Source organism: Orcinus orca, chromosome 13 (assembly GCF_937001465.1).
Source record: "Orcinus orca chromosome 13, mOrcOrc1.1, whole genome shotgun sequence".
Lineage (NCBI taxonomy): Eukaryota > Metazoa > Chordata > Mammalia > Artiodactyla > Delphinidae > Orcinus > Orcinus orca.
Window position 1 is genome coordinate 24,635,354 of NC_064571.1, and position 24,893 is coordinate 24,660,246.

Consider the following 24,893-nt stretch of genomic DNA (forward strand, 5'->3'; position numbering starts at 1 on the left):
TAAAAAACTACAATAGAACGACCATACGACCCAGCAATCCCACTACTGGGCATATTCCCTGAGAAACCCATAATTCAAAGAGTCATGTACCAAAATGTTCATTACAGCTCTATTTACAATAGCCAGGAGATGGAAACAACCTAAGTGTCCATCATCGGATGAATGGATAAAGAAGATGTGGCACATATATACAATGGAATATTACTCAGCCATAAAAAGAAACGAAACTGAGTTATTTGTAGTGAGGTGGGTGGACCTAGAGTCTGTCATACAGAGTGAAGTAAGTCAGAAAGAGAAAGACAAATACTGTATGCTAACACATATATATGGAATCTAAGAAAAAAAAAATGTCATGAAGAACCTAGGGGTAAGATGGGAATAAAGACACAGACCTACTAGAGAATGGACTTGAGGATATGGGGAGGGGGAAGGGTAAGCTGTGACAAAGTGAGAGAGTGTCATGGACATATATACACTACCAAACATAAAATAGATAGCTAGTGGGAAGCAGCCGCATAGCACAGGGAGAGCAGCTCGGTGCTTTGTGACCACCTGGAAGGGTGGGATAGGAAGGGTGGGAGGGAGGGAGATGCAAGAGGGAAGAGATATGGGAACATATGTATATGTATAGCTGATTCACTTTGTTATAAAGCAGAAACTAACACACCATTGTAAAGCAATTATACTCCAATAAAGATGTTAAAAAAAAAAAGGCTGTAATACTCCATTGTATGCATATACCACATTTTGTTTATCCATTTGTCTGTGGATGGACACTTTGACTGATTTATCTTTAGGCTGCCATAATAATGCTTCATCATAATTTGTGTACAAATATCTGTTCAAGTCCCTGCTTTCAATTCTTTTGGGTGTAGACCCAGAGGTGAATTGCTGAATCATATGGTAATTCTATTTTTAATTTTTTGAGAAACTGCCACACTGTTTTCCATAGTGCCTCCACAATTTTACCTTCCCATCAACAGTACAAGGGTTCCTCTCCAATCCTCTCCAACACTTGCTATTTTCTGTTTTGTTTTGTGTTTTTTTGATAGTAGCCATCCTAATGGATGTGGGGTAGTATCTCATTGTGTTTTTGATTTGTGTTTCCCTAATGATTAGTGACGTTGAGCATCTTTTCATATGCTTATTGGCCATTCATGAATCTTCCTTGAAGAAAGGTCTATTCAAATCCTTTGCCCATTTTTTAATCAGGTTGTTTGTTTTTTGCTTTTGTTGTGTTGTAGGAGTTCTCTATAATCTAGATATTAATCCCTCATCAGATATATGATTTGCAAATATTTTCTCCCATTCCATTGGTTGCTTTTCACTCTGTTGATTGTATCCTTTGATGCACAGAAGTTTTAAGTTTTGATGTAGTCCAACTTATCTATTTTTATTTTGTTGCCTGTGCTTTTGGTGTCAAGTCCAAGAAATCATTTCCAAATCCAGTGTCATGAAGCTCTTCCTCCATGTTTTCTTCTAAGAGCTTTATAGTTTTAGCTCTTCCACATAGGTCTTTTATCCATTTTTAATTTTTTTTTTAATATGGTGTAAGATAAGGGTTGAACTTCATTCTCTTGCATGTGGATATCCAGTTTTCTCAACAAGGTTATTCTCTCCAAATTGAATGGTCTCTTGTTGAAAATAATTTAACCATATATGTAAGGTTTTATTTCTGGGCTCTCTATTTTATTCCATTTATCCATATGCCTGTCTTTATGCAAGTACAACACTGTTTTGATTACTGTAGCTTTGTAATACGTTTTGAAATGAGGAAGTGTGAGACTTCCAGCTTTGTTTTTTTTTATTAGGATTGTTTTAGTAATTTGGATTGCTTGATATTCCATATGAATTTTCATATGGATTTTTCTATTTCTGAAAAAAAGGAAGTCTTTGGGATTTTGAGACTACAGTAGAACCTTTGAATTCTCTCTTACAGGAAACGTTAGCCAGGGAGGAGGGACATTTAGGCAAAAGGAAGGGCACAACCAAAAGCATGAAAAGATAAAAGAGTTTAGTGTATTTGGGGAACTGGTATTGTTGAAGCATTAAGCATACCTGTATCTCTGTGTATATGTGTAAGAGTGTAGACTTGGGTAGGAGATGAATTAAGAGCCAAAATAGAGGTCAGATATTGTGAAAGTGGATGTGTTTTGTGTTAAGAAGTTTAATGGGGATTAAACTTCTTAACATTAATGAAGGCTTGGACTATGGAGTGAAGTGATCAGATTTGTACTTTATAAAAGATAACCCTGATGGTAAAAGTGGGTGCTAGATTGAATAGGAAGCGGTATTTGCAGAAGCATCAGATAGGAGACTGTTGGAAAACTCACAGAAATAAAATGATGAGACTTGCACTATAGTAGGATTAGTGGGGATAGAAAGGAGGGAATGGACCTGAAACAGCTTTGTCCTACTATATACTCAGAAATATTCCAGTGGCTTCACTCTCTTCCTAGGTCCTGAAGTCCTCAGACCTGCAGAGCAGTTTCTGAACTCAGGGTCGTGGTTCCAAGTCTTCACCTGTATCATCAGTTGTCACCTTTTAGGAACTCAAATGGCTGTTGAAGACTCAGAGGTACAGGGGTCCCTCAGCAATAGCTAGCCCACCCCTCATCTGCCACTATCTGGGCCTCTGGCTGCTCCAAGGACCTTGTGTTTGTTTCTGTCCTACCTATGTGTTGGTCTGTCTTTTCTTGCTTTGGTCTTCCCTGAGCCCACTGGAATTCACCAAAGTGAGAGTTGTCTTATCTGTTGTGACCCATTCCATCCACCTATGGAATTGCAGCTCTCCAGGCCCTCTGAATGTGATCCATGTTACCAATGTCTGTGACCCACCTGAGAACCTGTTTCTTCTGAAAGGACTGGAAACTTCTCCTTCCCTAGATTTCCCTAACCTGACATCCTTCCATACCCTGTGACTCAGTTCCCTGTCTTCAGATAGAGTGGCACTGAATAGGAGTCATTAAGATCTCTGCCACTTGAAATCCTCAGCTCTCTGCTAGGGCTTCACTGAATGGGTAATGATAATGCTGGTTCTAAACAGCAGCAGCAGCTGGGGAAAGAATGTGCTCCCCCAGCCAGAGGCTGAGCCACTGAATACTGACTGAGATCCCAAGTTCCTGTTCTGAACCCTGATGATCAGTTCCTTTGATGGGCCGTTTGTGGCAGTGCATGTGTGTTTGGTTGGCCCATCACAGTCACAGGTGGAGTCATGGAGCTAGGGGCATGTAGCAGCCTCGAGCTCCCAAGTTCTTGGGGGCATTTTAGAACAGGAACCACTTTGGGAGTTCTGAAATAATCAGCTCTGACCCATTGCCAAGAATGCACATTTGGTGATACGTGGGATGAAGCAAGCTGATCAAAGTACACAAGTGCCATCAGTACAGGGGAAAGCAGAGCCAGGTGAAAAGCAGGCTGTGGCTTGGGGTAAAAATGCAGTGATTAAAGTGATGATGGACCGAACCTCATAGGCAAACCAGGAAGAATGCAATAAAAAGGATCAAGGAAATGTGAGGGAGGAACGTTTAAATGGGAAATTGGGAGGAGATGGGGAAGAGAAAGGAGAAAGGCCAGGAAAAACAGATTTAAGGAGTTGCTGCTTCTTTGAAAGCCAAGAAGCTGTTAGAGCAAAGAGTACAAGATCTCAGATCTTTGCAGCCCCCTGGCTGGGAAGGTTGGACTGGATTTTGTTCTTGAGCCCAGGCTACCTGGAGCACAGCCTCAGGAAATCAGAATGTGTTCTCATCACTCACTTTGTGTTCCCAAACAGAAGAGAAGAGTGGGAGGGTGGCCACCTTGATCCAGCTGAAGCATCTCCAGGAGGCCTTTTCTGGATGTCACATCGAGGCTGCCCTTCTACCACAACACGGAGCTGGTGATCCCCGAGTTCGTGGACATGGCTTTGCTCAGCAATATCCTAGAGGCCTATTCCTTTGTCTCAGGTAGTTGTTCAGTCTCAGCTGGGCCAGGTCTGAGGCCTGGGGCTGGGTAGAGTCATCTCCTGGGTGGCCATCTCTGGTCTTATGCTCAGGAGAGAAATGCCTCTCATAACAGAGGGGCTCTATGGTACTGAGTTTTGAGATGAAATGTTTTCTGGTTTGAAACTTAAGCTTTCTCTAATTTGGCAAATGGGGGGTTCTAAGAGCTTTATCTTGCTGAAAAATATTTGGTTTCCTTTTGGGCTCGGGTGAATGAAATAGCCTGGGGCTACTGTTGGCTTCTGTCATTAAGCATTTAACTCTGATATGTAAGGCCAGAATGGAGTATCCTCAGCCTGATTATTTCTATGCAGTGGTTCTCAACTCCTCCCAGGTTGTGTGTGTGTGTGTGTGTGTGTGTGTGTGTGTTTGTGTGTGTGTGTGTGTGTTTATGTGTAGTCTGTGTTTGGGGGGTTGTGTGAGAAGTTTGATAACCTTCTGGGAGACATGGAGACAGAAAGTATGTGAGTCTGGGAGAGTCTGATATTTGCTCCCTCCTTGGTTCACAGTTGTTTCTTTTAGAAAGATGGCTGACTTTCTCCTCAAGATCATTTCTTGAGAACAGGTGCTGTTCACATAAAAGGAGTCATTTAAATATACCCAATAAAGGTGAAATTTTAAAAAATACATGAAAATGCTGAATAGTTTGAATGACCAAATTGATTTTCTTCTGCTTGAGTGAGTTTTTAAGGTTTTGTTAGTTTGCTTTTCTTTATTTTATTTGGCCTTATGTCTATGTTTGTTGTATAAAAGGAAGGGACTGAGGTTCTGATTAGGTTTCCCCTGGGGGACTGGTTTTACTTTCTAGTTCTCTGGTCAGGCTTGATATGTGGTGACCTCAGAGTTCAGGTGCAAAACCTGACACTTCTATTTACAATGGCAAATCTGAGCTAGGGTTGAGGATAAAGGAAGTTCATGGCTTTTTGTTGAGAGAGCATCTTGGATGACGTGCAACCTGATTTTAGAAAGGACTTCTCAGGAGCCTGGCTGGCTCCTTTGTGGTTGGCAAGATGCAGCATGTAGTCTTCACATGCCTCAAGTCCAGGGTTCTCTCTTTTCAGATCAGCAAAGGCTCAGGTCATCAGTCAGCTCCTCACCTCCCAAAGGAAGTTCAGTGCCTGGGGCCTCCTTACCTGGGCACCCACACATCAGAGAAATCTCAGTTCTGCCCATTCTTCTAGGCTATTCTGGAGAGAAAGGACACTGGAGCTAGAAAAGAGATGTTTGAAACTCTGGTATCATGTTTTCAGAAGCAATTAAATTGATGATCTCCTCAGTTCTATAGTGAGGACACCCCAAAATGAAGTGGGGTGTGGCAGGGAGGGTCTGGAGTTTCCAGGCCTCAGATGACACTTGCAAATAAGCTGTTGTAAGAAAATATCTTGCGTGAGAGCAAACAGGCTTCTGGACTTTGGAACTCTACTCAGCACAAGAAGTACCTGGCGGCTTTCCATTTTGACCAGGATGACCCTGAGTTGTGATCATTGAATGCCCTGGTGTTTACCATGTGTCTTATGATCTTGTTAAGGTGAAAGGGTACATGGCCCTGTTTTTCTCTCCCCTTCAACCTTTTTCCTTCCCACTCCATATTCTGGAATTAAATATTGCTTAGGATGCAGGAAGATAATGCTTCTTTTAAGTAAATATGGGCTGAGATAAAAAGAGAAGGAAAGGAAATGGACAGTGGAGTGGCTAAAATAAAATGCATTAGATCAAGTAAATAGACTTGGTGGCTAAAAATTCATTCTGAGTGTGATTCAGAACACTGCCTGACTATAAAGGAAATGAATTAAAAAATTTAAAATATGGGGGGCTTCCCTGGTGGCGCAGTGGTTGAGAGTCTGCCTGCCAATGCAGGGGACACGGGTTCGTGCCCCGGTCGGGAAGATCCCATATGCCGCACAGCGGCTGGGCCCGTGAGCCATGGCCGCTGAGCCTGCACGTCTGGAGCCTGTGCTCCGCAACGGGAGAGGCCACATCAGTGAGAGGCCTGCGTACCGCAGAAAAAAATCAAAAAAAATTAAAATATGAAGGTGAAGATAACAGCTCCTAACTGCTCCTATTTTCTTCCACTTTATCAGTTGCTTCATCCATGTGGTCCATCATTTCAGGAGCACACTTGCTAATACACATAACTCCTTTATTCCTTTGTCTAGTTTCTGGTTAAACCAACAGGCAAAATCCCAACTCTTAAGTAAACCCTTCTTTCTCCCCTTTCTCCCTCTGCACTCAAGTAACCAAACACTGTTACAACTTTGCAGATTGAAACCATTAAGAAATTCATGGAATTTGGCCTTAGCTGAGGCTTTGTAATACTGCGTCATTCTTTCTATTTGCTTTTGGATACATCTTGCACCCATTCTTCACAATACCCGTTTTAAACCTTGACCAAGGTATGATTTAAAATATCTGTTTATCAAAATGTACCCGTATTTGGCAAATGCAAACTAAGAAAAAAAGGCAGCATTAATGAAGAAGGGTTAAAGTTAATATATAAAGAGCTCTTACAAATCAACAAAGGATAAGTGTCCCAAAAGAAAAGTGGACAAAGGATAAGAATCAGCAGTTTGCCAAAGAAAAAATACAGATTACTGGTAAAACATAAGCAGCTCAATGTCTAGCAATTAAACAAATGCAAAATGAAACCAACAGTGAGGTTAACATTTTTTTTTTTTTGCGGTACGCGGGCCTCTCACTGTTGTGGCCTCTCCCGTTGAGGAGCACAGGCTCCGGATGCACAGGCTCGGCCTCAGCGGCCATGGCTCACGGGCCTAGCCTCTCCGTGGCATGTGGGATCTTCCCGGACCGGAGCACGAACCCGTGTCCCCTGCATCGGCAGGCAGACTCTCAGCCACTGCGCCACCAGGGAAGCCCCCAAGGTTAACATTTTAATTTTATAAAATTCTCAAATATTTGAGCGATTACATTTATAATTTCAATTTTGGAGAAAGTGTAGGGAGATGAGTACTTGCACATATTGCTGATGGGATTATAAATTGCTATAGCCTCTCTAGAAAATGATTTGGGAACAAATGTCAAAAGCCTTAAAACTACATATAGCATTTAGCCAGCAATTCCACAACTAGGAATTTATCCTAATGAAATAATTAGGGATATGGGTCAAAATTTTACTGTGAAGATAGTTTATCTCAGAACTGTTTATAATAGTAAAAAAAAATGTAGGTGAATATTAATTTAAGTAGAAAGATGTTTATGATGTGCTGTTAAGTAAACAAAACCTGTTACCACACAGCATATACAGTATAATCCCATTATGTGTGTATATTCGTATGTATATATAACCACATTTTACTACAAACTATATCTGGATGCTGGGATTGTATGAGTATGTGTCTGTGTATTTTTAATTCTCTTTTGCTTAGATGTATTTATAAGTGTTCTATACTTCATTGATATTAGTTTTGTAATAAGTAATGTTATTTTATTGAAATTTTAAAATTTTAAATATATATATGTGTGTATATATAAATAAATAAATATATATATATATATATATATATATATATATATGTAAAATTACCACTGCCTTACTCTTTTCTGACTTCTCTAGCTGAGTATCTAAATGACCTGAACGTTACCACTTAGATGTGCCATAAGTGTTTCAAATTGAACCTGACCTGCAATGGAATATTGTCCCCTTTAAATATGCTTCTTTTTTAAAAATTGAACTATAGTTAATTTACAATTTTGTGTTAGTTTCAAGTATACAGTAAAGTGATTCAGATATATATATTATATGTATAATATATGTAATGTGTAAAAAATATATATTTAAATATATACTTTTACATGTAAAAGAATGTATATATTTTATATATATAAAAAGAATATATATATATATGTTCTTTTTCAGATTCTTTTCCATTATAGGTTATCACAAGATATTGAGTATAGTTCCCTGTGCTATACAGTAGGACCTTGTTGTTTACCTATTTTATATATAGTAGTGTGTATATGTTAATCCCAGACTTCTCATTTATCCCTCCCCACCTTTCCCCTTTGGTAATAAGTTTGTTTTCTATGTCTATGAGTCTATTTCTGTTTTGTAAGTAAGTTCATTTGTATCATTTTTTTAGATTCCACATATAAGTGATATCATATATTTGTCTTTCTCTTTCTGATTTGCTTCACTAGTATGATGATTTCTAGGTCCATCCATGTTGCTGCAAATAGCATCATTTCATTCTTTTTTTATGGCTGAGTAATATCCCATTGTGTATATATATACATATGTATATATATGTATATATATGTGCCACATCTTTATCCATTCATCTGTCAGTGGACATTTAGGTTGCTTCCATGTCTTGGCTATTGTAAATAGTGCTGCTATGAACATTGGGGTGCATATATCTTTTTGATTAGAGTTTTCTCCGGATATGTGCCCAAGAGTGGGATTGCAGGATCACATGGTAACTATTTTTAGTTTTTTAAGGAACCTCCATAATGTTCTCTGTAGTGGCTGTACCAACTAACATTCTCATCAACAGCGTAGGAGGGTTCTTTTTTCTCCACACTCTCTCTAGCATTTATTATTTATAGACATTTTAATGATGGCCATTCTGACTGGTGTGAGGTAATACCTCATTAGAGTTTTGATTTGCACTTCTCTAATAATTAGTGATGTGGAGTATCTTTTCATGTGTTTGTTGGCCATCTGTATGTCTTCTTTGGAGAAATGTCTATTTAGGTCTTCTGCCCGTTTTTTGATTGGGTTTTTGGTTTTTTGATATTAAGCTGTATGAGCTGTTTGTATACTTTGGAAATTAATCCCTTATCAGTAGCATTGTTTGCAAATTAAATATACTCCTTATTTTGTGTACCATCTAGGGCATCACCTATACTAGAAATATGATTTTTAGCCTTTGATGCATCTTCTTCACTGCCCATATCCAATCACTTACAGTTGGTCCATTTCACCTTTCAATGTCCCTGAAATGCCTCCCTTCTACTTTATTCCCCCTGTAACTGAGTTGGTTTAAGCTCATTCATGTTTTTGCCTGCTTTGCCATAATGGCATTTTCTATGGTCTACCAACCTCCAATCCGTGTTTTGTAGTGAAACGATGTTTCTAAAATGTAGGTGTGATGATGCAATTCTTTTTACTTTTTAGAATCTCTTTGTGGATCCTCGTTGTATCAAGGATAAAACCCAAACACTTTTTTATGATTTAACAGTTAGAGTTGTTTTCAGCTGCAAATAGTAGAAACCTTCAATTTGGTGGCCTAAACACATAGGAGTTATCTTACCCACATAACAAGGAGTCTCGAGGTAGGTGGTTGCTAGCATTAGCTCAAAAATGTAGGGGCCAGATTCTCTGTGATTCTCATGACCTTTTTTTTATGCTTTTCATCTCATGGCTGCAAAATGGCTGCTGTTGCTCTTGCCTTTTGATTCAAGATTGAAAGACATATGAAAAAGGAAGGAGGTTCCAGCCGACCTCATCTCATGTTTCGTAGGCTAGACCTGTGTCATATGGCCATTTCTAGCTGTAAGAGAGGCTGGAAAAATGAGAATTCTAGGCTTTTCAACTTCCAGACCAGTGGTTCATAATCAGGGGTGATTTTGCACAGTAGGGGGATTTCTGCCTATGTCTGGACACATTTTTGGCTATAACAACAGGTGAGAGTTGCTGCTAGTATCATCTAGTGGGTGGAGAAACATACTACAATGCATAGGACAACCCCTATGACAAAGAATTAACTTTTCAAGATGTAGGTCGTGCCAAGGTTTAGGAAACATGCTAGAATAGAGACAAGCAAGAGGCAACGGACTTAGGGATGGTTTGAGGTACTCCAATATGCAGTTTTTTATGTGGCTTACCAGGGCTTTTATTGTCTAACCTTGACTTCTCCATGCTCTTATTTAATCATAGTCCTCCCTGACTAAGGCCTCACTTCAACTATTCTAAACCACCTGCCTAGCCTTTTCTCATCTCTTTTGCACAGTTATTTCCTTATCCAGGAACTCTTCCATTCAGTCTTGGACTGGCTAACTCCTTCCCAGTCTTTAAAGTTCTCTCAGTCATCTTCTCCCCTTATTCCCTACTCTGGCTTAGGTGCCCATCCACCTAAGAATCATCCATGTGTTCTCCCTACACGTGTTTGGTTTCCTCTATCTCAGCACTTGGATTGGAGCAGTAAACACTTCTTGTTCTAACTACTTGAAAGCAACCCCTTGGTATCATAATATAACAATTTAAAATGAGGATAATCTCATTAATAATAATAACCTCATTAATAACTTCTAGGAAGGTTGTTAGAAAGATTAAGCTGAATGATTGCTCTTTTTAATTTAATGTTTTGAATTGATAATACATTCTCCAGCCTCACTCTTCCATTCTTTTTAGATTTTTCTTTAAAAATCACCTTCTCAGTGAGATTCCTTTTGGTCACTTTGTCTACCTCCTTCCCTCCAGCACACATTTAACATATCATATCTTCCTTCCTATTTTTTCTGTTTTCTCCTTATCACCACCTAACATACCACCTATTTAATTTATTTATCTTGTTTATCATCCATCTCCTTACTAGCTTACTAGAATGTAAACTCCCAAGAGCACAGAGATTTGTGTTTCGTTTATTTACTGCCGTATCCTCAGCATCTAGAATAGTGCCTGGCACCTATTAGATGCTCAACAAGTTAGTGAATGAATATTGCTCAGTGATCAAACAATACAAAATGACATGTAGTAAGAGGTCTTACTCCAGAGCTGTCTCCTACTTCTAGTCCCCAAATTTGATCCATACCAGGCTTCTCTGCATCTTTCCAGAGTTCTTTGTGCAGATATAAGAAAATATGAGCATACAGTCTCACCTTCCCCACTGTTATACACAGGTAGCATATCCTATATACTGTTTTGTACTTCACTTTTTTCACTGAAAAATGTATTTTGAAAATATTGTATTTAATATCAGTGTATAGAGAGCTTCCTCATTCTTTTATTTTTTTTTTTTTTGGACAAGGATACCTTACAAATGAACTTTCATTGGGGAGCAGACACAAGATATCAACTTGTTTCTTTTTTTTTTGCGGTACGCGGGCCTCTCACTGTCGTGGCCTCTCCCGCTGCGGAGCACAGGCTCCGGACGCGCAGGCCCAGCGGCCATGGCTCACGGGCCCAGCCGCTCCGCGGCACGTGGGATACCCCCGGACCGGGGCACGAACCCGTGTCCCCTGCATCGGCAGGCGGACTCTCAACCACTGCGCCACCAGGGAGGCCCCCTCATTCTTTTAGACAACTACACACTGTTCTATTGTACAGATGAATCATAGTTTAACCAGTCATGGCCAGTGGGAATGGTTCAAATCTTTTCAAACAGGACAACAAGCCTGCAATAAATAACCGTGGCATACATAGGTGTTCAAGTGCATTTGCAGAATAAATTCTCAAAAGTAGAATTGCTGGATCAAGTGTACAATAATTATTATTTATGATAAGTATTACCAAATTGGCATTTAAAGAGTTTCACAAATTTACTGCTTATAAGATGTATGAGAAAACCCTGTTATAGTATTTTCAAACTGTTAGATTTTTGACAGTCTGGTAGATAAAAAATAATATCTAAATGTTATTTAATTTTTGTTTCTCTAGGTCATAGGTCAGGAAACTTTTTCTTTAAAAAGCTAGATAGTAAATATTTTCAGCTTTGTAGGCCATACAGTTTCTATTCTAACTCTCAACTCTGTGTTGTAGCATGCAAGCAGACATAGACAAAACATAAATGAATGGGCATGGCTATGTGCCAATAACAAAACACACAGCTGTCCAGATTTGGCTTGTGAGCCATGGTGTGCCAACCCCTGCTTTCAGCGAGCATCTTTTCATATGTTTAAGAGCCATTACTTTTCTGTGAACTCTTAATATTGGGTTGGCAAAAAAGTTCGTACAGGTTTTTCTGTAAAATGCAATGGAAAAACACGAACGAACTTTTTGGCCAGCCCGATTTTTTTTTTTCTTCTTCTTTTGGTCCATTTACTTTATTGGTGTCTTTTTTGCTCTTTCTAGGTGCTCTTTATATATTAGGTCTCTGTTACATATTTCAAATATTTTTCCCAATTTGTCATTTAACTTTGCTTACAGTAATTTTTTTCATTGAATAAGTTTTGGGGGATTATTTTTTTACTTAACCAATATTCTTTGGATGTTTAACTGCCACTATAGCTGTGCAGACCATGTAGTATTTAACCAGAATTTGAATCACTTTTCCTATGAGATTGGCATGAGGGAGGTGGTCTCAGCAATGAGGGAGAGTAGACCAACATTACTCAATTAATAGTCACAAATTTGGAGATTTAAGAAAGTATTGTAATTTCTGTTTTCTATTATTATTATTCTATTATTTATATGGGAATCTGGTGAAGGCTGAGAACCTTTATGTCTCTAGGCCAAAGGCACTGTTGACTCACAGTAAATTTTTGTGGAATAAAGTAATCATTTATTGACTTATAAAAATAATCCAACAGTTGGAATATCCCCTTTCGGAGAGTTTGGTGAAAGTGGTACTTTCATACACAGCTGTTGGCAAGATAAAGTAATGTACCATTTTTGAACATTCATTTAGCAATTTGTATCAAGAGGTATAAAAATATATACCCTTTTGACATGAAGATTTCTATTCTGAGAATCCATTATAAAAGCAGTAAGTGAAACAAACAAGCAAAAAAGGAAGTAGTGTTAAGCACAAAAATGTTCCTTCCATCATTTTTACTAAAAAAGAAATTTGCAACAACCTAAGTATCCAAAGGTAGGAAACTGTTTTTGTAGCCTATGGTGCCTTCACTGGGTAGAATACTATGTAGCCATTGTTAAGTAGGATTGACTGGAAGACTGTGGAGCAATACAGAAAGACATTTACATTATATGAAATGTGTATCCTTGGGGCAAAGAATGAATAGGTGGAGCACAGAGGATTTTTAGGGCAGTGAAAATACTGTGTATGATGGATACATGTTATTATACATTTTTTGAAACTGATAGAAGGTACACCACCAAGAGTGAACCCGAATATAAACTCTGGGCTTTGGGTTATTATATGTCTATTAGGTTCATGTGTCAAATATAATAATTGTACCAAATTATACCAAGTGTAACAAATGTACCGCTCTGATGGGAGATGTTGATAATGGCGGAAGCTATTGCATGTGTGGGGTTGGGAGGTATATGGGAAATCTCTGTACCTTCCACTTAATTTTGCTGTGAACCTAAAACTGCTCTAAAAAAATCATCTTAAAAATAAACAAAAAGTATATCCAGAGAAAAAAATATAAGTTGTATATAAACTGATTATAACCAAGTAAATATAAATTTATATAAGAGAAAGAAAGAACAGAAGAAAATTCACTTCACTGCACTTCATAGTGTGTAGTTATATTCAGGTTGTAAGATTATGGTGATTTGATAGATTTTTTTCTATTCCCTACTCTTTTAATATTGTATTATTATACATAAATCATTTGTCACATATATATGCATATATCCATACTGGCATATATCTATTTATCCACATATAATAATTGAACTTTTAGAAATTGTGTATTCATGATTTAATTCAATAAATACTTAAGAGATGGGCACCGTGAGCAAAGCACTGGCCGGATGCTGTGGCAATCCAAAGTGAATCTCACGGATTCTCTTCTCAAATTTCTCACTGTTGTATGGGGAATATAGTGGTTACATAACTGATTATAATACAACTACATAAAGTGTGCCTAGATTGGAGGAGCTAATTACACGCCTCCCTTGCATACTCAAGGAGCCAGAAAAGCATCAGAATACAGTATCAACTTGCCCAGTAAATAAGCCAGATCAGATAATGTGTCAGGGCCTTCTACCTAGCTGCCCTTGAGTCCTGGGCTATAGAACTGCAGGTCTTTCCCACTGCAGGTAAAGAAAAGTGAGTAGGGTGGATTAGGATGAGGTGGAATAATGAAAGGCCTCTTCTGGGGTGTTTTTTGCCTGGGGGCAAGAGAGGGGGAGTAGGAAAAGAGAGGGGAAGCTGAAAGAAGTGAAAGCAAAGGAGAACCAGCACCAGAAGGAAGGAAGCACCAGAGCCAGCCTAGTGGGCACAGTGATTCTCCAGTACTCCTTCCTGGGGAAGAAAAAATCAGAGCTGGAAAGAGAAGGACGGAAGCTTTCTCCAGCATTTCAGAGAAGGCAGAATTGTTAATGGGAGTCTTTGTTTTTCTATAGGGAGGGGCAGAATCCCATAAAGAGACATCTTCACAGTGCCTTAAGAATTCAGAGAAGAGTTTGTGCTGAATACTCCCTGATTCTACACAAGTCACACTGTTCTCTTTAAAGCCTATTTTTTAAAATCTTTTCTTTTCCACTCAAGGGATTGCAAGCTGTAGGACCAACAAGAAAGTCCATGCAGGGAAAAGATTACGTTTGCACAGACCTCAGCTGAGCTGGCCTGGACTGGTGTTACTGTTCTCTCCTACTGAGTCTGTTGGGCATGATCTGACTTCCAAGGGTGCAAATGAAATTAGCCCCAGGACCTCCCCATAGGCCCTCTTCCTGCCAATGAAAACAATGACCCTGCAGGAAGCAAGATATAGCAATACATTTATTTTTATTTATTGAGGGAAAACTACCATCAATAGCCCTCTCTATTCTGCTTCTTGGTCAATTAACAGCTATCTGGATCTCCTCAAGACAGGGTAGATCATTGCCTAAGAGGAAGTGACCTGGAACAGAGAGAGATAAAGCAACCACAATAGAACTACAGTTTGATTTTTGTAAAAGAATGTTGAAGAGAAACAACATAAATTATATCAGCTGTGAAAATCAGTCCTGAGTCACCTGCTCAGGATCCAGTGAGACTCAATAAAAACTCCTTGCCCTCTCTGGTTGCTTTTACTGGGTTTCTCTGGGAATCTGTGTCTGAGACAATTGTAGGCAAAAAAAGATGTTTTCTGATCTGGGAAGTTAAGACAGGACAGGATGGACTAGTTACGCTAGAGGGAGAATAGTGGTTTCCAACATTCAGTTCAGTAACCATCTTCAAGTTAGCCTATGTTATAGGTGGGGTGAGGGCAGGTTGTGAAAAAGAGACATTAATTCACAGGGAAGGGAGGATGGGATGAGAAAAGAAAGGAAGGGAATAGGGAGAGAAGGAAAGTGGGAGGAAAACAGATAGATGGATAGAGGAATGAGAGAGAGGGAGGGAGGGAAGGGAAGGGGGAGAGAGGGAGAGAAAGGAGGGAAGGAAGGAAGGAAGGAAGGAAGGGAGAGAGGGGAACAAAATAAATAGAGTGAGAGTAAGTTATCAGTTATTGCCAGGATCTGGGATAATCTCTTTATGCTTGTCATCTGTAATATCTTTACCACAATTCAGCAGAGTTGGTAGTGTTATCGTTGTTTAAAAGAAGAGTCTGAGATGAGGCTTCAAATACAGGTCTGCCTGATGGTTTTCCACCCTGGTAAAAGCATGGATTTGTACATCTTTTCTAGAAAGCCTTTTCAGATTCCCATATTTGAACTTAGCTTTTCCACTCACCTTTGCATTTCCAGAAATCCTTCTTCATGTTTCTGTACTTGCACTTCCCTTTGGTACTGCAACGGATAAGGCCATCTTCCCTGCTGGGCTGTTAAGCTCCTCAAGGCAAAGAGCTCACTCAATCCTCTCAATGTTTGCTGAATATCTGTTTGCTCGAAGTTGGCTGGACAGAGTTCAGTTTCAGCTTCCTTCTCTCTCCCTTTCTTTCTTTTCTTCCCTCCCTCCCTCCCTCCTTTCTTTCTTTCTTTCTTCCTTCCTTCCTTCCTTCTTTCTTTCTTTTTTTCTTTCTTTCCTTCCTTCCTTCCTTCTTTCTTACTTTTTCTTTCTTCCTTCCTCCCTTTCTTTCTTTCTTCCTTCCTCTCTTTCTTTCATTCTTTCTTTCCTTCTTTCCTTCTTTCTTCCTTCCTTCCCTCCTTCCTTCCTTTCTTTTTCTTTCTTTCTTTCTTTCTTTTTCATTCTTTCTCCCTTCCTTTCTCTTCCTCCCTCCCTTCTCTCTCTCTCCCTCCCTCCCTTCCTTTCTTTCTTTAAATGAGATATAATTTGACATAGAACATTGTATAGATTTAAGGTGAGAACATGTTGCTTTGATACATTTCTGTATTGTAGTATGATCACCATTGTAGCATTAGCTAACGCCTCTTTCACGTCATATAATTACTATCTTCTTTTTTTGTGGTGAGAACAATTAAGATATAGTGTCTTAGCAACTTTGAAGTCTATAATACAATATTGTTGTCTATAATGACTATACTGTGCATTAGGTCTCCAGGACTTATTTATCTACTAGTTGCTAGCATGTACCTTTAAACAACATATTCCCACTTCTTCCACCCCACAGCCCCTGGTAACCAGGGTTCTACTCTGTTTTTATGAGTTCAACTTTTTTAGATTCCACGTGTTACTGATATCATATATTATTTGCCTTTGTCTGACTTATTTCATTTTAGCATAATGCCCTTGAGGTCCATCCATGTTATAAATGGCAGGATCTCCTTCTCTTTTATGGCTGAATAATGCTGTAATATATGTCACATTTTCTTTATCCATTCATCTGTTGATAGATACTTAGGTTGTTTCCATAATTTGGTTATTGTGAATAATGCTGCCATAAACATGGGAATGCAGCTATCTCTTTAAGATGGTGATGTCATCTCCTGTTTCCTTGATAACCCAATAGATGCAGAAAAAGCATTTGACAAAATACAACTTTCTTTAATGATAAACCCTCAAACTGGGTATAAAAAGGAATATATCGCAGTATAATAAAGGCAATATATGACAAGCCCACAGCTAACAGCATACTAATTGGTGAAAGATGAAAGCTTTTTGATCACAAAGCCTCCACCATTTTACTAACGCCTTTACATTTTTGATGTCACAATTGGCCTGTTTTTATATTGTGTATTTTTTAACAGACTATAGTCATTTTACTTATTTTTAGTACCCTTTTCCTTTAACCTTTATACTGTAGTTAAGTGGTTAACACAGTTTCACAGTACAGCATTAGAGTTTTCTAAATCTGAAACTGTATATTTATTGTATATTTACCTTTACCAGTGTGTTGTATACTTTAATGTGTTTTCATGTCACTAATTAGCATATTTTCTCCTTCATATCTGAAGGATAATTTTGCCAGGTAAAGTATTCTTGGCTGGCAATTTTTCTTTCAACAATTTGAATAGGTCATTCCACTCTCTCCTGGCCTGTAGCGTTTCTGCTGATAAATCCTCTGATAGCCTAATGAGGGTTCCTTTGAAGTTTATTATCTTTCTTCCTCTGGCTTTTTAAGGGTTCTGTCTTCTTCCTTGATTTTTGACAATTTCATTATAATGTTCTTGGCGGTCTTTTGCATTGAGATAGTAGGATGATCTATTACTTTCATAAACTTGGATGTCTAAGACTCTCCCTAGGTTTGTGAAGTTCTCAGCCAGCGTTTCTTTAAATAAACTTTCTGCCCCTCTCTTCTCCTCTGGAACTCCAGTTATGCTATATATTTGTGTGTTTGATTGAATCCCATATATCATGTACACTTTCTTCCCTCTTTTTCATTCTTTTTTCTATGTTCACCTCTGATTGGGTTATTTCAAAATTACTGTCTTCCTGGTTGCTTATTTTGTCTTCCATTTGATCTACCCTGCTGCAGATTCTCTCTGTTTCATTTTTCATTTTAATCATCAAATTCTTCAGCTCCAGAATTTCTGTTTGGTTCCTTTTTATGGTTTTTAACTTTTTGCTAAATTTCTCACTTTGTACATGTATTTTTTTCCTGATTTTATTGAATTGTCTTCTGTGTTTCTTGTAGCTCACTGTTTCCTCAAAACAGCTATTTTGAATTCTTTATCAGCTAGATTATAAGATTTTTTGCTTTTGAGTTCAGTTAATGAAGGATTATTATCTTTTGGTGATGATGTGTTTTCTTGATTCTTCCTCTTTCTTGTAGTTCAGACACCTCCTCACATCTTTACTAGTTGCTTTCAGATAGGGTATACTGTTTGTTGATCCTGTTCTATCTGGGGTTCTCTCTGACCTTGTATTTATACACCTGCTCTGTACTTCTTGCTCCCTCTTGTGGCAGAATTCTTAAGCTTTTATGTCTTCTGCGGTTCTTACAACTCACCTGGCTGGCTGCTGGAAATCTCTCTTGTTTTCCAGAAGGTAGCACTACAGCTCAAGTTTGTGTTTTCTCTCTTGCCCACAGATACTGGTCTGTTTTTCTAATAGCACTGCATTCACCCTGCTCACTCCTGCTGCCAATCTCTGAGTGCAAACAAGGAGCCACCTCAGAGTGAGGGGAGGTGTGGGTTTAGTACTTGGGGCATTGGGGGTAACCACCAGCTGGTGGGGATATCCTTGGCTGAGGTTCTCCCAGGGGCTCTTGAGTGGACTTCCTGCTGAGGCCCTGAGCACAGACAGCAGGAACCATGCCCCTTTAACGCCTTTTGATGTTCTTATTAGCCTTTTCTGATCTTCTCCCTTCCCCCAGTCATAGAGGTCCTGTTTCCAGTACTCCTAGTGTTGCTGGAGAAAAATGGGTTTCTCTTGCAGCGTCCAGCGTAGCTGGGGTAGCCGGGCACTCACACTGTACTCTCCTTTTCACCTGTGGACAGGTCACCACGGGATAGTTCAGTCTGTTATTGTGTCAACTTGTGGAGGGGGCAAAGCTGAAAAAGTTCCTCTTTCCCTCTCTGCTGCATTCAAACTCATGTGTGTGTGTGTGTGTGTGTGTGTGTGTGTGTGTGTGTGTGTTTTACCCTCCAGTGGTGTGCTCTGATCACCTCCAGGGTGCTGGAATTTTACAAATTCTCTCTCATCTGTGGGTATTTGCCCAAGTCAGCACTCTCCAGGTTTTCCCCAATCACGGCTGGGAGTTGTTGAGGCAGGTTTGCTCACTCTGCTGATTCTGCAGCCCAAACCAGTGTTTGTCTGTCTATTACCAGATGAACAGGTAAGCAAGACTTCTCCGTGGTCCCTTGGCATATGATATTAGATCACACAGTTCCCACAGAGGCACTGTGGTTTATGGATAGATACCTCATTAGTTGTACAAAAAGTAAGGATGTCTTACACTACCATGATGTTAATGTCAGTCCCTTTTTACTATGTTTCATTGTTTGTTGACTACTCTTATGTTGACTCTTCGTGTTTTCTTTTTTCTTCTTTAAACAGCTTTTATTTCACATCGTCCCTTTTTGTATTCAATCATATGCGTACATTTCTTCCCTTGCAGTAAACATTGGACTATTCGTGTTTTCTATTTTCTTCTCTATTCTTTTCTTTGTACCTATACTTTGTATCTATTTTACTCACATCACTGTCATTTCAGTGGAGGTTTCAGAGAGAAGGAGGGATCATAAACACATGTATTCAGTATGCTGTGTTCAGACTGATAGAACCTTTTTTGGGTACAATTTGAAATGTATAAAACCTGAAAATGCCTAAGCCCTTTGAGACAGCTGTTCTGTTTCTAGATTAATTAAACTGTAGAAATAATTCTGCAATGCATAAAGATATATATACAAGGACAAAAAGATACTGACTTTAGCATTGATTGTAATAGTGAAAAATAGGAAACAATTTATATGCTATCAACAAGGAAAAGGTTAAACTTTGATGTCTATACTACAGAAAAATATGCAGCAGTCAGAAAGAATACTATTGACATATGTTGAAACCTCTCTAAGAAATATTCTTAAATTTAAAAAGCAAATATAAATCATATATGATTCTACTTATATTCTTTAAAAACCCACAAAACAATATATACATTTTGATTCATACTTACAGGTGAATATAGATTATGGATCTAATTTACTGATGTCAATCTTGGGTCTGGTCAGATTGACCACGCCCTTTGACTCAAGGCCAGGCATGTCCCAGTGCTCTCACATGTGGAAGGTGAGAGCTCTTCATTCAGAGGCTCTCATTCTGTTGAACACATCATACAGGGATCAACACTGGGCCCACTAAGTATATTACTCATCAGCAGAATGATTATTTTCTTCTCTCACCACGAAAGGGCTTAAATTACTCCCCCACAAATTAACCTGATGAGTGTTTGCAAAAATGCCCACACTGGCTTTCAATCTGTGATTGTATAAGTTATCTGTTGCTGCACAGCAAATTACAGATCTTCCTCAACTTACCCATTGTAAATTTAAAATATCATGTCAAAAATGCATTTAAAAAAATTTTTATTTTGTATTGGACTATAGTTGATTTACAATGTTGTATCAGATTCAGGTGTACAGCAAAGTGATTCAGTTATATGTATACATATATCTATCCTTTTTCAAATTCTTTTCCCATTTAGGTTATTGTGGAATATTAACCAGAGTTCCCTGTGCTATACAGGAGGTCCTTGTTGGTTATCTATTTTAAATATAGTAATTTGTACATGTCATTCCCACACTTCCAATTTATCCCTCCCCTCTACCTTTCCCCTTTAGTAACCATAAGTTTTTTTCTAAGTCTGTGAGTCTGTTTCTGTTTTGTAAATAAGCTCATTTGTATCGTATTTTTTTGCTTCTACATATAAGCGATATCACATGATATTTGTCTTTTCTCTGTCTGACTTAACTTTACTTAGTATGATAATCTCCAAGTCCATCCATATTGCTGCAAATGGCATTATTTCATTCTTTGTAATGATTAATATTCCATTGTGTGTGTGTGTGTGTGTGTATGTGTGTGTGTATATATATATATATGTGTGTATATATATATATATATCCATTCATCTGTCAATGGACATTTAGGTTGCTTCCAAGTCTTGGCTATTATAAGCAGCACTGCAATGAACATTGGGGTGCATGTATCATTTCGAACCATGGTTTTCTCCAGATATATGCCCAGGAGTGGGATTGCTGATTCATTGGTAGCTCTATTTTTAGTTTTTTAAGGAACTTCCTTACTGTTCTCCATAGTAGCTGTACCAATTTACATTCCCACCAACAGTGTAGGAGGGTTCCCTTTTCTCCACACCCTTTCCAGCATTTATTGTTTGTAGACATTTTGATGATGGCCATTCTGACTGGTGTGAGGTGATATCTCAATATAATTATATCTCTGATAATTAGGGATGTTGAGCATCTTTTCATGTGCCTCTTGGCCATCTGAAGGTCTTCTTTGGAGAAGTGTCTCATTTAGGTCTTCTACCCATTGTTTGATTGGGATTTTTCTTTTGATATTGACAAAAATACATTTAATACACCTAACCTGTGGAACATCATAGCTTGGCCTAACCTACCTCAAATGTGTTCAGAACACCTACATTAATCTGCAGTTGGGCAAACTCATCTAACACAAACCTTATTTTTAAATAAAGTCTTTAATATCTCATGTAATTTATTGACTACTGTACTGAAAGTGAAAAACTGAATGGTTGTCTACGTTCAGAATGGCTTAAGTGATCATGTGGCTGACTGGGAGTACAGCTCACTGCTGCTGCCCAGCATCAGAAGAGAGTATTGTACTGCATATTGATAGCACAGGGAAAGATCAAAATTTTAAATTAGAAGTATAATTTCTACTTGAGTGCATATTGCTTTCACTAAATTGTAAAGTTAAAAAATCATAAGTCTAGCCATTGCAACTCAGGGACCATCTGTACCACAAAACAACACATATTAATTATCTCTCTGTTTCTGTAAGTCAGGAATCTGGGATTGGCATAGCTGGGTTCTCTGGTTCAAGGTGTCCCACAAGACTGCTGCATGACCAGGGTTATGGCCACCTCAATGCTCTACCAGGAGACGATTCACTTCAAAATTTTAAATTCCAGTAAAATAACGTTATTTATTACAAAAGTAATGTCAATGAGAATAGAATACTTAAAAATACAGCTAAGCAAAATAAAATTTAAAATACACAAAACATATTCATACACTTCCAAGCTTTGAAGGCTGTTAGAGGCCACCCTTAGTTCCTCCCTATGCAGTCCTCTCTGTAGTACAGATCATAGCATGGGAACTGACTGCATCAGAGCAAGCAAGTGAGTAAGTTAGAGAGAGAGAACATGAGTAAGTTAGAAGTCAGTCTTGGGTTACCTGATCTCGAGTCATCCATCACTTTTGTTAGAAGTAAGTCACTAGGTCCAGCCCACTATGTCCAGCCCTTGGAGGGAAGGGCTTGCATAAGAGTATGAATACCAAGAGGTGGGGGGTCATCTCAGAAGTTACCTACAACTATGATTAAAAGGTAATTCAAGGGGTTGCAGGAGCAAATTCAGAAGCAAAGATTTTTCTGGTATAAGCAAATGGCACAGTTACTTGCTTCTAGTAAATTCTAAATAATATTTTCTTTTTAACTTTTCATTTTGAAATAATTTTGAAGTTAAGTTACAGGAATAGTAAGAGAATTCCATACATTCTTTACCCACATTCACCATTTGTTGAAAATTATATTTTAAAAACATTATGCAGTTTGTCACATGGAAAGGCAATATTTGTAACCATCAAAGCTTTGAGGTCTGGTGAGAGGCGTGCATCCTGTGCTGGAGTCATATTTGCTCTCTGCGTGGTCATCTCTCAAATGTTCTCTTCTTCCTCCTCCTCCAGAAAATCCTGAGCGAGCAGCCCTGTACTTTGTCTCTGGTGTGTGCATCGGGCTGGTCCTCACCGTAGCTGCCCTGGTGATGAGGATCTCTTGCCACACAGACTGCCGGCAGCATCCCCAGAAGAAGTTCCTGCAGGACCAAGAAAGCAGCAGCAACAGCAGCGACAGCGAGGATGGCAGCTCCTACGCGGCATCCGACATCTCAGTCAGGAGGCATCGTCGCTTCGAGAGGACTTTGAACAAGAACGTCTTCACCTCAGCGGAGGAGCTGGAGCGTGCCCAGCGGCTAGAGGAGCGGGAACGCATCATCAGGGAGATTTGGATGAATGGCCAGCCCGAGGTTCCTGGCACCAGGAGCCTGAACCGCTACTACTAGGGACAGGAGCAGGAATCCACACCCCGCTGTCAGCCGCCTGGTAGAGAAAGGGTTCCACAAGGAGGGTGGGCACAAAGAGTTGAACGCAGCTCTGCTAATGTTATGGTGGCAGAAATAAGCAGGACATTCCCATATTCTAGCCAGGAGGACTGATTTCTCCCTTTTTACTAAATTTATGGAGAAGTAGAAAAAACAAGTTGGTTCATCAACTTTTCCAGGTCTTGGAATGGTGCTGAAAACCCTTCTCCAGTAACGTGGATGGAGATTAGAGAAATGGAACTTGTGGTTTCTCTTGATTTCTGAGGATCTCAGAAGTTTCTGCAGACTTCATTGCTATGTATTATTTCTTTACAAAAGGAAATATTATTACAGCGTGAGGGCTAGGAAGAGCAGGGTTAACTTAACCCAGTAAATGCAACTTTCTAAATGACTCCATGCTATGGAGGTGATTTTGATCCAGATAGCATGATCAATGCTTATATTGTTTAAGGTCTATTCTTTCAATCTTGTGTTGCAATGGCAACCTCAGGGATTAAAATCCTATTTTTTATTAAAGTTCCCACTTCACTCATGAAAATGAATAATGTATTATAGGAGATGTGTCAGTGAACTAGAAAAATGTCAATAACCTCAAAGGATGAAGGTTTTATTTTAAATAGCTTATAAAGAATATATTAACATGCAATTAATGCTACATGCATTTGAAAATGCAGCACAAGAATAAAAGCTGTGTTTTTCCCCCTTTTGGAGAGAAGAAAATTTTGTTATGACTCTAGGTAATCATGATTTTAAACAATTTGTTTTAAAAAAAAATCCCGTTTGGATTTCTAATAAAAGAATGGGAATGGGAGGTGAGGAATAAAGCCAAAATGAAGTTGGGATAAAAAATAAATGTTACATAAGATCTTTTTTTGTTTTATGTTTATCTCTGTGGTTACACTTACCCTAAACAGCAGCCCTTTTATATAGTTGGGTATGGTCTTTTGCCAGGCCCTTCAAATAGCTGGAGAATTGTGAGAAACTGGAGAATGGAGAAATGGCCCCTAGGGGCTTTTCATTTTCTGTATGTTTCTGTTATGATTACAGTATAGTTGAGTGATTGTTAAGCTGATAGAGGAATAGAAGACTTACCTAAGGCTAGAAATAATATGGTGGCTTCATACTGAGAGGGGAAGTTGGTAAGGAAGGAAGAGGGGCAAGGCTGAACCACATTTAGAAATGGGTTACAGAGGAGGAAGCAGCATCCTACAGCCTGATAGACGGCAATAATGCATTCTATCAGTCTGTCAGATCGCTTCTCTGGCCATGCAGTGGGTTGCTTAGTCAGCCTGTCTGGATGCTCCAGAGCCTTCCTAGTGGATTTCCGCCGTTCATTGGCTTTGTCATCATACCTGAGAAGACGGTTGGGAGACTTCCTCAGCTGGACACTCTATTACTTTGGGAACTCACTATCTGTGATAGGGGCTTGGAAGTTTGTCTTAAGAACTGAACGGTTACAGATATCTGTTTCCCAAGGAGGCAGTAGTTTGCTTGAAACCCTCAATGGCTGGCTTGATTATACCTTTTTGAGTGATCTCATTGGCTAGTAACAACTGCCAAAAATCTTGTTAAATCTGCCTGTCTGAATCTGGGTTCTTACCCTTGTGGTTTCAGTCCCTTGGTAACAAGTGCAGGGATCATCCCATTCCCCTGGGCTTTAGATTAACACCATCTATATTGGCTTGTGCTACTTTTTCAAGTTTTTATTTTTTAAAATTAATTTTTATTGGAGTATAGTTTCTTTACACTGTTGTGTTAGTTTCTTGCTGTACAGCAAAGAGAATCAGTTATACATATAAATATATCCACTCTTTTTTCGATTTCCTTCCCATTTAGGTCACCACAGAGCCCTGAGTAGAGTTCCCTGTGCTATATACTAGGTTCTCATTTGTTATCTAATTTATACATAGTAGTGTATATATG

The 24,893-nt window shown here is 38.9% G+C and overlaps 1 protein-coding gene across 6 annotated transcripts in view; it reads left to right on the top strand.

Annotated features, from left to right (window-relative positions):
- The window catches only part of EVA1A (eva-1 homolog A, regulator of programmed cell death), a 70,118-nt gene extending 46,283 nt beyond the window's left edge, over nucleotides 1-23,835 (top strand). For 2 of the 6 annotated variants that reach the window (XM_033411725.2, XM_033411722.2), the window contains 3 exons: nucleotides 2,460-2,578; nucleotides 3,773-3,944; nucleotides 22,558-23,835. In XM_033411725.2, the coding sequence (XP_033267616.1) occupies nucleotides 3,899-3,944; nucleotides 22,558-22,931 (420 nt within the window). In that variant the 5' untranslated portion in view covers nucleotides 2,460-2,578; nucleotides 3,773-3,898 and the 3' untranslated portion in view covers nucleotides 22,932-23,835. Of the gene's footprint in view, nucleotides 1-1,939; nucleotides 2,579-2,852; nucleotides 3,513-3,772; nucleotides 3,945-22,557 lie in introns of those variants that run through there. The other 4 variants (XM_049696280.1, XM_049696281.1, XM_004283230.4 and 1 more) reach the window with 3 other exon arrangements.
- The last annotated feature ends 1,058 nt before the right edge of the window (nucleotides 23,836-24,893 follow it).